The sequence below is a fragment of the Leiobunum rupestre genome, chromosome 5 (assembly GCF_980474605.1).
Source record: "Leiobunum rupestre chromosome 5, qqLeiRupe1.1.hap1, whole genome shotgun sequence".
NCBI classification, from domain to species: domain Eukaryota; kingdom Metazoa; phylum Arthropoda; class Arachnida; order Opiliones; family Sclerosomatidae; genus Leiobunum; species Leiobunum rupestre.
The window spans coordinates 19,841,056-19,857,158 of NC_143388.1; the positions used below are offsets into that span (position 1 = coordinate 19,841,056).

The 16,103-nt window shown below is 38.3% G+C and overlaps 1 protein-coding gene across 1 annotated transcript; it reads right to left on the reverse strand.

Annotated features, from left to right (window-relative positions):
• Positions 1 to 9,528: 9,528 nt before the first annotated feature.
• Positions 9,529 to 13,270, reverse strand: LOC149943744 (uncharacterized). The gene is made up of 9 exons (XM_090176176.1): positions 13,072 to 13,270; positions 12,508 to 12,750; positions 12,236 to 12,450; positions 11,599 to 12,186; positions 11,362 to 11,532; positions 11,128 to 11,307; positions 10,880 to 11,068; positions 10,006 to 10,821; positions 9,529 to 9,957 (listed from the first exon to the last, which is right to left on the reverse strand). The coding sequence occupies exons 1-9, from the start codon at positions 13,268 to 13,270 to the stop codon at positions 9,529 to 9,531; spliced, it is 3,030 nt and encodes a 1,009-aa protein (XP_090032302.1).
• Positions 13,271 to 16,103: the final 2,833 nt, after the last annotated feature.

Sequence of the window (16,103 nt, forward strand, 5' to 3'; positions counted from 1 at the left end):
ATAGAACGAAAACTTTGAATGAATATTGGAATGCTGTTCGTGTTGAAAGTTCCCGTAGAAATATATTTAAGCTTCAATGCGAAAAAGGTTATACTTTAAAAGGCGGCAAAACTGCTGAATGTAACTTAGAGACTGGGAATTGGATGCTCAATAATTCGAAATGTGAGATTGAAGGTAAGATTTAATGCCTAAGTATCTGCCAAATTAAAGTGTTTTGCGCAAGGCCAATGAGAACTATAAAATCAACTTCTGATGACATTCCAAGACCCGCTGGAGCGTCTAAACTATTTTCTAAAGGCGCTTGAAAACTATTTTGAACAATTATTTCGAGAGACACGTTATCGTTTTTGACCATTTCATTGTCTCGAACATTATGATCTGTTTATGATTCTACAAAATTTTAACATAAAAAACGAGCCTAATAAAAGAAAATTTTAAATGAGAGGACGTTTTTCTAAACCGTTAATCAAATGCTTGCGGAAATACAAATGGCGTATTTTGTATCCTGGTTTAAAAAAAATGTTCTAGTTATCCCTCCAATTAAAAGCACGTTTAATCAGTTTTAAATTATTTTATTTCACGAGTCAGAAGATACTCCAGACTCTTTATCTGTTAATATTATAAAAAGAACCTGTGGCTCCTCCCCAAACCCTAAGGTTATTATTTATTTTCATTATTATTATTATTATTATATTATTTATTTTCATGTTCACGAAAATAGACAATATTCAATCATTTTTAAAACTTTAAATTGGTAACTACGTGTATGGAGATCTATCTTGGTAGGCGTTCAGAGGATACAAGAAAATTTTAGATCTTAAAATCAAGATACTCAAGTTTCGTTATTTTCTTTGCGTGTGCCAATATACAGGGTGTAATAAAAAGGTACCGCAAATAACAGGATTTTTTTATGAGTCCCAACGAGTAGTACACGTCAAATGAATGTGAATCCAAAATAGCCTCCTTTCAGAGATACGAGCCCACGAAAAATAATTGAACATTAAAACTGGTGGATTCTATCGCATAAGAAAATAGTTAGCCAAAAAAATGGTGCTTTATGGGGCGTGAGTACTTTTTAAACCTCAATATCTTCCACCCAGACTAAACGCTCATGTGTACCTATATTGTTTTTTGGAAAGTTTACCAACGCTAGTTGCCATTTTTTCCCCTTCCCTTTTTGAGTATTGTGAGTAAAGCTACCCCACCTTGATACCACACCATTCCATAAACGTATGTAAAAAACCACTATCCCGAGACGAAATCTTCATATTTTTAAAAAATAAAATAATAATCTTGAGAGTAGTCTACCTTAAAAATTTATAATTTCATGAGCCTGAATTGAAATCCAGAAATATTTTGAGAGTTCAAGATTTGTTCCGCAAGTTTTCCGAGACTGAGTCTAGGTTAAGTTTCCAAATTGTTTTATCCTTCCGCGGGGCTAGTAAGTTATGTTTCTTACTGAGCCGAGCCTAATCTTCGTCTCTTTGCTGAAGTTTTTTATGTGTAAGGCACTTAATTTTCTGATACTTAATCTAAGTTAATTATAGCTCAGTTTAAAGCCCACACATAACAGTGGTAAAATTTATCATTTATTTCTAAATAATATTTAATCTCAAAATTGTAATACGTTATTAAAATTATAGAAATATTACTCTTTCTACAAACAAACGCCTGTCACTAACGAAGAAGATCTATGGCAGATAATCATCGCAGCGTTCCAGCTCGTAACTCCCGATATGGTCCATGCTTTTTTTTATTCAAAGAAGAAAGGGCTGATTTGAGTCTGAGAAGACCGCGAGCCCGGCGAAGACACCATCTGATTAATCAGGGCGAGATATGTGTAACAACCACGCCAACGGGGGATACGTGGGGACAGGGGTGGGGACACCCGTGGCGGAAGTATTCCGACCACCCGTTGGGGGATTGGTGGTCATCCTCACACGGCCATCCACAAACTCTGCCTCCCGGACGCCGGGGATTACAGGAGTGAGCCACTACTCCCGGCAGATGGTCCATGCTTCGTTTCAAAATATGCTTCATCGCGCACGGATTTGTATTGCAGTGGGCGGTGGAATTATTGAACCTCATTTAAATAAGACGCGTTAATTCTGGAACTCTACTATGTAAATTGTATTTTCTCTAAAAAATTAATTAAAATGATTTGGCTTAAAAAACAGTCCTTTTTTATTTGTACAAACATACGATCATTTCAAATTAGATAGGTTTATCTTTCTTTTTCATGAGACGTAAACCTTTTTGGGTAGTGCCAAATTCTTTTTTACACGACGTATTATTTCAATGAAAAATTGTCCGATTTTGACCAAACCAATTTCATTACAGGGTTTCGAGTACGCTCTACAACTTGTTGTTTGAAAATTTTCGTCTTCCACCTATCGTTCAAGAAATAAAAATTTCAAAACGGTGAAAAATTTCAGGATTTTTCTGAAAATTCCAAAAGAAAAGGGTCCTCCCCGAGAAAATATATCCTGATAATTTCACATTTCTAGCAACTAAAGTTTTTGAGAAAAAGGCCTGGGCCGATCAAATTAAGACACCCTGGATATACTTACGTTAGAACACATTCCATAAATTGAACTATGTATTTTGAGAAGCGAAGTTAATGTAAAAATTTGCACGTCCTGCAAAAAAATTGTACTACATTATAACTCGCTGAATATCAAGGCAGTTTGGGAACTTTTCTATATTTGAGATTTCCCATGTTTGAGGAACTTAGTGAATTTTCCAACATAGGAAATTTTCGGATATTTTAAAAGGTGCTTCGGACACTTTTTAGGTAGTTTAGACGTCCTATACAAATAGTAGCCTAGTGTGGCGTCGATGATAAAAATGTAATAAAGTTTCTTGGTTACAGCTGTTCGTTTACTCGGTTTTGATGTACACTACAAAAATCATCATGACAAGCTCTAATGCCATGCGGTTTGAAAGAGATATTTGATCAGCATTTCCCGTCTGCCCCAACAGTTGGTTTAAGAGATGAAGGAGTAATTTCCAAGATGGGCTTTCTCCCGAGTCCCAATTTACCCAGATTTAGAAAGTCTTTAGTTTTTCAGTCTTAAGTTTTGTATTATACACGGAGTGGCTTCTTAGACTTGACTCCAGCTTTGCCTCCTTTGAAATTTAAGAGACAAAATTTTGTTTCGGATCACTTTTTTGGTCCACATAGTCACCACAAAATCATATTGTTGACTGTTATAGGTAATATATATTTATGTTTTATTTAGGATTTTTCGATTGTCATTCGTTAGGGTTTTCGGAAACTTTAACTTCAAGCTGCAAATCAGATGATAATTATCAGTCTAGGTATTGTTGTATTATGGAATGCAACAATGGATATAAAAACTATGATGGATATTATCAAAAAGAAGTGTGTTGCCAAGAAAACGGCAATTGGAACAAGGAATTGCTTACTTGTTACGGTAAGAAACAATTTCCAACATCATCCCCTCTCTAGTTATTTCGGAAAATAGCCGTTATTTCCGTGCCAATCGTTGTTAACGCTTATGAATACATAGCTCGATTAAAAATTTAAATTAAGTGAGGCGAACTTTGATCACTAGAATGCGTCGAATAGCTCTCTAAAAAAATGGAAATTTCTTCTTTTTGACACTAAAGGATAATTTAATGAAAAATTCATTCTATCGGTATTAAACCATACATTTCTTACATTTCACGACAATTTTAAATTCTGTACTAAAAAGAACAAGTCCACTTTCTGGATAATACAGTTTTTAAGATGAAATAAATCGACTAGTTTCACCAGGGAATCGACAGGAAACTAGTCGTTTTATTTCAGCTTAAATAAATGTAAAATTCACAAAGTGGACTTGTTATTTTCAGTATATTATTATGTATAATTGCCGCTACCGCTATCAACATTAAATTGTTCGTGTATTAATACAAACTATTAAATACCTAAATGGGTAAAGAGATGCTAATCAAATTGGGCAAATGATTTACCTGAAACCAATTGTGCATATGATTTATCTGCAACCATTTGGGCATACGATTTTCGTGTAACAATTTGGGCAAAATATGTAAATACAAAATGAATCTATATTGAAAGAAATCAGATCAGAAAAATAGGGCCCCATAAACAAGTAATTTTTCTGAAACTATAAATGCGGATTAAAGAACTTGTGTTTCATTGCTTTGAGATTTTATAGAAGGCCAAGGCTAATAAGTGCGTATTATCCGTTATTTCGTTCTCCTATATTATTCAAATTCGGTATAATTTGATAGAAACCGATGTTTCTAGATTACGAAATGTCTAATGCCAGGGCAACCGAGGTTTGTGGAAATTAGTTGGTGGAGTGAGCGTTAGTTGAGTTTATCCGATGAGACAGGGTTGCGCGAGAGACTACTCTTAAAGCCTGCACGGGCCATTTTGTTTGTTCTTAAACTCTCTTGAAAGCTAAACCCGCGTTCACAAAGACGTTAAAAATGGTAAATAGTTGAAGTTGAAAGCGTAAGACGAAGTTAGAAATTGGTGGTTCACAAACCCGCCGAAAGTCGAAAGGGGAGAGAAAACTTCTCAAGACGAGAGGGAAATCGGCGGTCAACTCGTATCTATTCCAGTTTGAGATTTCGACCTTCGGCTGAAAATCACGTGCCTGTTTTGGCCATTAGAGAAGCGGTTGTGACGTCGTATCGGTCATGTGATACACAAACACCAGTTTTCTCAAGAGCGAGTGGAGTCCGAGGCCCGAGAGAACGAAAGACTTTGTGTACCTCGGGGTTTAAGAAACAAACGAGGTTTATTTAAATTGATAAAAAGTTCTTAGTTACCTTCAACCTCAGTTTTAACGGTTTTCTGAAAACGTTTTGAACAGAATGGAATATGGAATTAATGCCGGGAGTAGTGGCGTACTCCAGTAATCCCAAGCGTCTGGTAGGCAAAGTTTGTGGAAGGCCATGTGAGGACGACCACCAATCCCCCAACGGGTGTTCGGAATACTTCCGCCACGGGTGTCCCACCCCTTTCCCCACGTATCCCCCCCGTTGGCGTGGCCATTACACAAATCTCACCCTGATTAATCAGCTATTGTGTGCTGGTGTCTAAGGCCTAGGGTCGACACCGCTGTGTGTGTATCTCGAAAATAAAATATGGAACTGATCGAGATTGTGCAACTTTATTGAAATTATACTTAATCAAATATTTGATGAAATCGTTAAAAAATATTTTAAAGGGGGAGATATTTTAAGAAAGTCCTTCAGCCTAAAAGTCACGCGCCGCCCTAAAAGATGGTTAATAGGGACTTAAAACATACTACCAAGATTTTTTTATATATAATGAAGAGAACTAGCGTATTCGTACCAGGGATGCGCAGATCTATTTTGGACCAATTATATCTATTCAGGTCTTTCCGACCAGCTACAAGTGAAGCTTTTCAAACGTTTCATTGCAGATTTAATTTTTCTTAGGGTATTGTTTTATAAACAATCTAAAAACCTAACCCAAACCGATAATGAGAAGCTTTTTTTTCAAAATATACCTTTTAAGGTTACGAATATTAATTTAAAACACAAGATACTCGCAACCAAGAGCCTAAGACTTTTAAACTTTTCCCTTAAAAAAAACCAATGCCGTCACTTTTGTCAAACAAAGCTTCCCATTTAAAAAAAACGTGTCGATAATAAGAAAGCACATCGATCAAAAGGACCCATTGTCGATCATTTGTAAATCGATCAAATGTAGCCATGCCCTACGAAATGTGGAATTCTTTTCCAATATTTAATAAGCCACTTCCTTCAAAAACAGTTAAAGTTCTTTAAAGGCGAAGTCGAGCGATTTTATTTGATACGAAATTAATGACATATGTTTTCAGAAACGTGTCGATATTCTTTCTATCCATTAAATGTGGAAATCCTCCGGAACTGTTTCAACGGTTAAAAATACGAATTGTTTTAAAATATTGGTATTAGATAATAAAGTTATAAAATTTATGTTGGTGTATTGAATACGTTGTTGTCTTGCGTTCCTTATTTCAATAAATAAAGTAAGTTTCTTGCCTATCATGAAAAATAATGTCATTCCTAATGCTCCAATATAAAAATTTAAATCCCATTGGAATCAAATATTTTTGATAAGATTTTCATGAGAATTGAAAGGGTACATCCGCCGATTGACCTTCTAGACGAAAGCGCAAAGATAACTCTCAATGTGTGTGTCCGCCTGAAGTACCGCATTAATTCTATCGAAGTTTAATTTATAAAATTTCGATCTTCCTAACTTTTGATATTATTTTGACATCAAATTGATTCCAATTTTTTCGTAAGGCCAATTTTTTTCAAAAAACTAAATACTTTATGTGTTGAAGTAGCTCCTTCGTCACTACCTTTCATAAGCACATCACGTTATCCATTGTCAGAATTCCCAACGAACAATAATCGGAAATATTTAACAATAAAACCAAGGGATGCGATTAACTTGATTTCATTTAATAAACGCACTAAAGTAATGACGTTGTTTAAAATTTTTTGCCTGGTCGAAAATCAGAGTTTGGATAACTGCATCAGTAGGCAAATTTGCCTCTCAGGAGAGAGGTTTCGCCATCCGTCATGGTTATCTCTGGCCTCCATTAAATCATCTGTCCTAAGCCCTCTTTGGCACCTTCCATCCATCGCCTTCCGTTTCACCTTCTTTCCATCATTCTTAACTGCACTTTCCCACGTTTAACATTCGTTGCGACTCGGGCGGGTTGTTAAATTTTTGGGTCGGGGTTTTTTTTAGTCGGGTTTTCCAAATAAAAAACCATTTAATAAACGCCCGAGCGAGTGCTTAGCTACAGCCTACAACCAAAACGGAGAAGGAAGGGGCAAGCCAGCAGCCTATTCGCTCAGCGACTTCCCTCGTTCGAATTTACAAAGGTCACGTCACACTCGCCAGGCTCGCCTATCGTTCACCTTGGTTTGTTTTGGTTTTAGCACAAGTCTATAATATTGTTCTATAATTTTGTCACTTTGGGGAACATTTTACTGAGAGCTAGTAACGAAGTGACTTCATCACAAGAAGAAAATCTCCTCCTAGAGAGGCACTGTCAAAGGCTACGTGTGACGCGGGAGCAAGCGGACGCAAAACGTAATGCAGTCTGTCTTGTGAATAGCTCTCTTTAAAGTTTTACATGTGACGAATAGAAAGAATCACACTTATGGAACAATATTATACACTTATGGTTTTACTTTTACTTTTAAATAGTCGGCCGTTGAAGCGACTACTCTCGTCACTTTTGTAAATTTTAGAAAACGATTAATAATAAAAATTCCCAAAAACCCCGACCCTGTTTTTCGGGGTTTTTTCTCTTTCCAAACCCAACCCTAACCCCGACTGAAATGCCACCCCGTACGATCACTATTAGAGCGTGCTCATATCGTACGTGTACCATCAACCCATAAGCCTATCATAAAGTCCCCATAAGCAAAGATCGAGGTTACTTTTTTTTACGATAACATATCCGTTTTTAAGAGGAAGGTATTCAAAATCCGACTCCCCTAGTGGTTATGTTCGCAACTAGGCATTTTCCCAAATGAATTTCGCACGTCACATGATGAATGCGCAGAAGTAGTGTGCAAACGTTTTTAAACTTAGAACCAGGCGGGAGAAATCTCCGCCTCCAGCTCTTAGAACCGTAGCCAAGGCTTATTGACAATTTTATTACTTTCAAACATAATATTGACACTTTTCGTTGCCAAATGATTCATCAGAACCTTTAACTGCCTTTTAGAAATAAGATAAATTTGAAAAATAAATAACTTCAGAAACAAGTTGAGATTTAGACACGTTTTGTGGCTGAACAACCAGGTAAGATAATATTTTAGATGTATAAATTTTGAAAACGATGATGTCGCTACTGCCCTATCGTCGTACGTTAATTTTCTTATCTCCATTAACATGGGCCCCTATGGTAGATCTTTGCTTATGGGGACCTTATGATAGGCTTGTGATCAAACTTATATCAGAATCTCGCGCCTAAACCCAAACATGTACGAACAAACACTGTAACCTTTATTTGAGTAATATTTTCTATGGTCCTTCTAAGGGAAAAATACAAACACAACTATTTAATTTAAGTACCACCGTCAAGCGTAAAGATTTATATGTGTCAGAAAATCATGGTTATCAGGAGTAACGGAAAACGCGTTGAAATTTATTGAATAATATTTTTTACAAGTAATCCAAGAGATTTTTGTGTATAGGATTCACGTACAGTGTAGCCGAAGCCGCTGATGCCGTACACGAAAAAATGTTAAAGACTATAGCTCTGTGGGAGAGCTATTTCGGCTAATGAATGTCTACCGACTGAAAAATAAACATTCCTGAAATTCGTACGACGTACTATAACCAAGTCCGGACTAAACTAATAACTTAAAAATCACGACTCGAGAATACTAATATAAAATAATTTAATATTTAAACTAACAAATATTCATGGTGATACATTACGAGAAAAAGAAAAACTGATTTACAAAATCAAGGTACAAATAATAACATTTCGTTTAAAAGCAATTCCATATAGGAATTGTTACCACTCCCTTCGGAGGTCGAAAACAGAACTTGTCAAAAAGGGTCCGAGATAAATTGGCCTCCGTTTCGCTGAAGTTTGCTGATGCCAGGGGGGGGGGGATAACGAAGAATGCCCAGGAAAACACTGCTCATTGATAGTGAAAGTTTTCACTAAGCTCTCCGGTAAAACTCAGTCCCCCGTACCAGCAGAATTGCTTTTCTCGGAATTGGCCATTGTGGCGAAATACTCGGGAAACCCACGAAAATACAAAACATTTCTTGCTTCGTCTTAGAGCCCATTTTTGTAAAATATATTCTTAAATATCCGGAATATTAAACCAAAGATTAATTATTACTCATTAGCTCAAAAGAAAAACAAACAAACAAATATTTATCAAAAATATTGCTCAACACAAACTCCCCGCCTTGAACAATCAGTTCAACAATCAAGGCTAGGATCGTTTATTTCCAAATGATATAAATATTTGATGGGTCGTTTTAGCTTGGTGCCAGCGCTGAATTTCAGAACGCAAGTCCTGACTTGCTCATCTCGTCTCATTTGAGCTTCTTTTACTCTGGCCAACTTCTAGAGAAGTCTTGGCGTGCGAGGCTCCTCTAGGATGACTACGTCACCGACCTGTAAAGTCTTAGATTGTCCTTGGTTTATTCGATGATGCGCTGATCTCAGGTCCAACAAGTAGTCCTTCTTCCAACGGCTCTAGAATCTGTCTAATAAGGTCTGACGATATCGTAGTCGTTTGGTCAGCTCCTTCCTGTTAGGAGGCTCGATTACCCTGGCAGGAAAAGACTGCGAGGGAAGGGAAGTTAGTCTGTTCCCGACTAAAAAGTGTGCTGGTGTCAGCGGTGATGGTTCGCCCGCTTCATTGTAGATAAATGATATTGGGCGGGAATTCACCACCGCTTCCGCTTCTATTAAGACTGTCTCGATTTCCTCGTATTTAAGACGTGATAAACCCAAAACCTTGCGTAGGGCGATCTTCGTTGTCTTAACCATACGCTCCCAGAAGCCGCCTACTCAGGGCGCGGTCCGTGATGAATGTCCATTTTATGTGATGCTCAGCTGTGAAATTTTGAACTTCCGGGCTTCTTACAGCTTTTTTTTGGATGTCCAAATCTTTATTTGCTCTCTTGAACGTCTGCGCGTTATCGGAAAAAACGTGGTGTGTGTTACCGCGCCGTGCAATAAAACGAATGAAGGCTAACAAAAACTTTTCTGTTGTCAAGTCCGAAACGAGTTCAAGATGTACCGCCCTCGTGACGGCGCACGTGAACAATGCTATGTAGCATTTTTCACCTGACTTCGTGTCGAGCGGACCGGCGTAATCGATACCGCAAGTTTCAAAAGGTGGCGAACATGTTACTCTGCTTTTTGGAAGGGATGCCATTGGAGCTGAAGATGGTCTAGCGTGAAACCTCTTGCATTTTCCGCATTAGTTAACGACCTTTTTTACTAGTTGACGCACCTTTTGAAACCAAAAACGTTCGCGAACTTCTACTAGCGTATCATTTATTCCTGCGTGCATGATTCTTTGATGCGTTTTACTGACGATTAATTCCGCGAGCCTATGTTTTGATGAAAGCAGCCATGGATGTTTCTCTTCGTATGAAAATTCCGTCTGATCAAGTCTTCCGCCGATGCGAATCAGTCCCTTGGGATCTTGAAAAAGATTTAACGTATAGACCTTTGAGGACGTCTTTATTTTTTCACCCCTTTCCATTGCGAGGTGCTCTTCCGGGAAACTGTCTCTTTGGGCCTCTTTAACGATAAATTCCTCGGCGCTAGATGTCTCTTCTGTCGTCAAAATGTCCTCCCTCTTGTTTCTGGGGTTTCTACAGTTATGAATGAATCGGTGTATCCAGGCCGTAGTTCGAATTAGTCTAGAAAGATTGCTGAACCGCTCGAAGTCTAATAATTTTTCTCGTTCTTGTCCACTCGCCAAAAGAACTTCAATAGCGGAAACTGCCTTCTTTTCTTCATTTAGAACCTCGGATGAGAAATCTGTACTTTTCAATGGTTCATACTGCGCTTGATAATCTTCGCATAACCAGTCGGGTCCGTGCCACCAGAGATTGCTCTTCACCAATTCACTCATCTTGATGCCTCTTGATGGAATGTCGGCTGGATTGGAAGTGCCCTTGCAGTGCTGCCACATCTGCGGATCTGATAACCTTTGTATTTCTCTGACTCTGTTGGCGACGAATGGTTTCCATCTGGAAGCTGATCCTCGTATCCAGTGTAACGTCACCGTGGAATCCGTTAATAAATGAACGCTGGAGGGCTTGATAGATAAGATATTAGTGACATGTGTGACCAAACGAGCTCCCAATACTGCTCACATCAATTCTAGCCTGGGAAGAGTTAACTTTTGAAGCAGCGCGACCCTTGACTTTGAGGCGATTAGGCAGGTACTTATTCTTCCGCTTGAATCTTGGTATCGCAGATAGATAGACGTGGCGTACGCCTTCTCGCTCGCGTCTACGAAACAATGGACCTGACGCGATTTGATCTCTTCCCGCTGCGGTTCTCTGTAATAAAATCTTGGAATGTTAATGTCTTGAAGATGTGCTAATTCTTCGCACCAAACGTCAAATTGGGCTTCTAGATTTGGTGGTAGCTTTTCATCCCAAGCCAATCCTCTTTCCCATAGCCTTTGAAACATAATTTTTCCTCTGACCGTATAGGGAGAGAGTAATCCGAGGGGGTCGTATATTGAGGCTGTTGTTTTGATCAATCCTCGTTTGGTGGAAACTCGCTGATTAAAAAGCTGTAGGAGCGAATCAAGATCGTAATCGAGAAAGTCATTTCCGGTATCTCATACGAGTCCCAATATTTTCTGTGGCATGTCGTTTTCCTCCGGTTCAATTCCACTTGTTTTCCATAGATGGCGTAACTGCATTCCACCTTCGCGCAGAATGTCAGACGCGTTCTTCGAAAATGAAAAAGCTTCTTCTACCGTTTTCTCGCCTCCGGCCAGGTCGTCCACGTACAACTGTTCTTGGACTACTTGATTCACTCGTGGATGTTATTTCTTGCGCTGACAAACGTGATGACGTACCATGGCGGCCAGAAGGAATGGGCTTGCTGTGACCCCAAAGGGTACTCTGGCCATGCGGTAGGTACAAAACTTGGTTGACGCTTCTTGATGGCTGGTATTGATCCATAAAAAACGGACGCTGTCGCGATCTTCTTCCGCGAGGGAAATTTGCAAAAAAGCCTTTTGAATATCTGCGGTGAAGGTGATAGAATTTTCTCTGAATCGGAGTAGAACGTCGATTATCTCCGGATTTAAATTAGGGCCTGCTTCTAGGCAATCGTTAAGAGAAGAGAAGCCAGTTTCTATGGACGAGGCGTCGTATACTATTCTTATCGGCGTCGTTGAGCTGGTAGTCCGGATAACTGAACGGTGTGGAAGGTAATAGTACGGCCTCCCGTCTTTTCTTAGGTTGGCATCCGGGACTTTTTCGATGATTCCTTCTTCTAATTGATCTTTGATTATCTGATTGTATTTGCTTAGCAAAATGGGATCCTTTTCCAACTTGTTCAACAGATTGTTGGTTCTTTTCACCGCGACGGCATAATTATCTCCCAATTCGCTTTTATTATTCCTCCAAGGGAAACCAACTACGTACCGACCATCTTTAAACTTTAATTGGGATTTAAATTGTTCTAAAACCTCGTTATTAATTTTTTACTTTGGGCTGCTCATCTTTTATTCCCAACGATTCAAGCTCCCAAAAATCTCGCAGTTGTTCGGAAAGTGAGTCTCTTTGAACCGAAAGGTTCATAACTACGATATTGTTAACTCCAATCGCGTTTGGGCGCCGGTTAATTCTACCGTGTATTACCCAGCCTAACTTAGTTTCCATAGTGGCCAACGCTTTTCCCAGCATCTCTGTTCTCCCCGTGACTATTTCCCAAAAATAATCCGCGCCTATAAGTATGTCTATAGTGGAACCAGACCTACTTCTTGAGTCTACTCGCGGGCCATCCGCCATTAATAAATTTCTTCTACTCATTTCTCTGACAATATCGGGACTAGGGGCTGCAAAAACGGCGGCGTTTACCTCGGGCGTTTCTAACGCGATAATGCTAATTCTGATTTCTGGATTGTGTGTACTTATCAACTCTAAATGCACCCTCTTTCTGGTTGAGTATATTGGGGTTTGACTTTCAAAGGGGAAAACTTCCAACGTTTCCTCGCCTAAAACTTGCAATTTCAATCTTCTAGAAATTTCTGAATTGATAAAGGTTCGATGGCTTGCCCCATCGAACACGCATCGATATTTTTCCACCCACTAGAACTTGAGCTGTTTTCAAATAAATTCGTCCATCCACAATTTCGCGGGATACCGTCGACAAAGTGGCGACTGAATCGTTAGGGGTCTCTTTTTCTCCTACCGGGGGCTCTCATTTTCCTTACGCGTTCTGTCATCTCCCTTATTAAATCCCCCTCCCTCTTGACCCTTGAAACAAATAGTAAAATGGTGTGGCCCATTGCATTTCCTACAATTCTTAAATCTAGACCTACAGAATCTAGCCTGATGGTGTTCTCTTAAACAAATAAAACACCTCTTTTTCTTTTGAACTATCTCTCGCCTTTCCGGGATTGAAAACTTTTTACATTCTACGGTTCCATGGGAGCTCACGTCGCAAAAAATACAAAATCTATCAGACGCGGCCGTGTTTAATGCAGCTGCCGTTTGAGGAGGTTTATGACTAAATTCCATGTTTTTCTCTGAGCTCGAGCGGGGTTTTTTTTTCTATTTCTACAGTGGCGAATGCTCTTTCCCTACTCGCTATTTCTCCGCTTTAAAATTTTAAAAGATCACCCACTTTCCATTGAGCGTTGGGGTCAATCCCTCTAGTAAATAGGATAGCAATTTCTTCGGGCAATAGTTTAATTAGAATGGGACACAATAGCGCGCCAAACGTGTCGCACGCTATTCCTATAGTTTCTAAACTTCGGATCTCTATTTCGCAGGAGTCATGTAATTTTCTCAATGCGCTTACGCCATTAGCCTTTCTAACTGGGGTTAAACTAATCAAATTGTTCATATGGATATTTACAATTATGTCCTGATGACCGAAACGCTCGGTTAAAGTGTTGATGGCGGTATCATAGTTGGCATGGGAAATACTGAACTTATCTGTTTTATCCAAACTGACGTTGTTATGGATCGTGGATTCGTAGATACTCCAAAAACTTTGCCATTCTGCGATATTGCCGTTAAATCTTTTAATTTCCAGTTTGGGTAACGGGATTGTAGATATCATTCTTTCTTGGCGGTGCGCAAACCTTCCTCTGTCGTTGGAATAATGTTGTCCCTGACTGACGTTCGCCTCCATCTCCATCGTTCGGGTCGTCGTTTCTTTCCGTACTTATACTTCTGGTATTGTCTTGAGCCTGTCTCCATACCTCTAGCTTTGCCCTAGCTTCGACTAATGCTTCTCTATATTCTTGCGCTTCTTCAATTTCTCCTTCGTAATCATCTTCTTCTTCTTGCAATACTAGCGGATCGATTTGGTTGTCTAATTCTGCTAATTCTTTTTCTTTCGCGGCGAGCTTCTGTAAGGCAATCTGGAATTTTTCGTCGTCCAACTTTTTATCTTCAATATTCTGATTAATGGAGTTGATTAGACGCGTTGCTGTTCCTCGAAAAACACCGCGTTTCTTCTTTAATCCCGCTAATACTCCCGCCATGACTTCTGATTAATTCTCCAACTGATATAGTTATATCCAAACTTGATCACAACACGTCCCGGGTTTCGGCACCAAAAAATGTACACGAAAAATCGTTAAAGACTATAGCTTTGTGGGAGAGCTATTTCGGCTAATGAATGTCTACCGACTGAAAAATAATAATAATAATAATAATAATAATCAGCTAGGCTAATACATTCCTGAAATTCGTACGACGTACTATAACCAAGTCCGGACTAAACTAATAACTTAAAAATCACGACTCGATAATACTAATATAAAATAATTTAATATTTAAACTAACAAATATTCATGGTGAGCCATTACGAGAAAAAGAAAAACTGATTTACAAAATTAAGGTACAAATAATAACATTTCGTTTAAAAGCAATTCCATATAGGAATTGTTACCACTCCCTTCGGAGGTCGAAAACAGAACTGGTCAAAAAGGGTCCGAGATAAATTGACCTCCGTTTCGCTGAAGATTGCTGATGCCAGGGGGGGGGGGGATAACGAAGAATGCCCAGGAAAACACTGCTCATTGATAGTGAAAGTTTTCACTAAGCTCTCCGGTAAAACTCAGTCCCCCGTACCAGCAGAATTGCTTTTCTCGGAATTGGCCATTGTGGCGAAATACTCGGGAAACCCACGAAAATACAAAACATTTCTTGCTTCGTCTTAGAGCCCATTTTTGTAAAATATATTCTTAAATATCCGGAATATTAAACCAAAGATTAATTATTACTCATTAGCCCAAAAGAAAAACAAACAAACAAATATTTATCAATAATATTCCTCAACACATGCCACCGTATCATACGTACATATCTCTATAACAGTCAGGGTTATTAATTTCAACGATATCTGGTTCGACGCAACAGTTACTGGCCTCGTCATCCCAATATTTTTTTTAAATCTGAGCCCAATAAGTTAATAATTTTTCCGTTTAGTGGATTTTGCTGATTTTCGAATTTAAATTTACATACCTTTTTAAATTAAGCTCGACTTGAAAATTATGTTTCAGTTAATACTGATTATACGTTTTCGGTTTCATATCGAGATTTTAATTTTATTGATATTTCTAGCCAATTCGCGGTACCTTATTTCCCGCGTTCGTGCTATTGTTAATAGGAATTTCGTACGAATTGAAACAGGCGCCATCTATCTTCGAAAAATATGCCTACGTTATCTCGAAAATCAGGTAACTCGAAAAAATTGGTTTGCCGAAAAATTAATTTAAATTAAAGAATTCGCAATTCACTACCTTATTTCTAAAACCTGGTAACTGTTAAAATATTGTTTCTATTGAAAAAAAAGAATGAATGATTTCGGGTTTCGCTTCCTTATTTCTAAAATCAGGTCACTCCAAAAATTCGTTTTTCCTAAAAATTAATTTAAATGAACGTTTTTGCGTTTCGCTACCTTTTTTCCAAAGTCAATTAACTCGAAATATTCAAGACGTCTAAAAATTTATTTTAAATAGCATTTTCGAGTTTCGCTACCTAGTTTTCATTTTTTTTGACTATTGAAAATGTTCAAATTTAGACAAATTCCAAAGAATATTAGTATTACCGATGGATTATCTTTTATTTAGAATAAAAAGTGTAGCGTTATCGGAAAAACATTCGCGTAATAAATAAACTGTAAAAAAAGTAATCTTTAGACCTGCAATAGATAAGATAAAAAATGATGCTAAATATAAATATACCAAGGTTACTTCCTTCCTTAATACTGAAATATTGACCAGAGTGTTTTGCGCAGTCGAAGAATACACATTATCTAGCTCTACTCAGTGTCTAGTCATTATGTCGAATTAAGCTAAGTTAACTGGTTAAGCTAAAAACAATACAAAAAGGATTA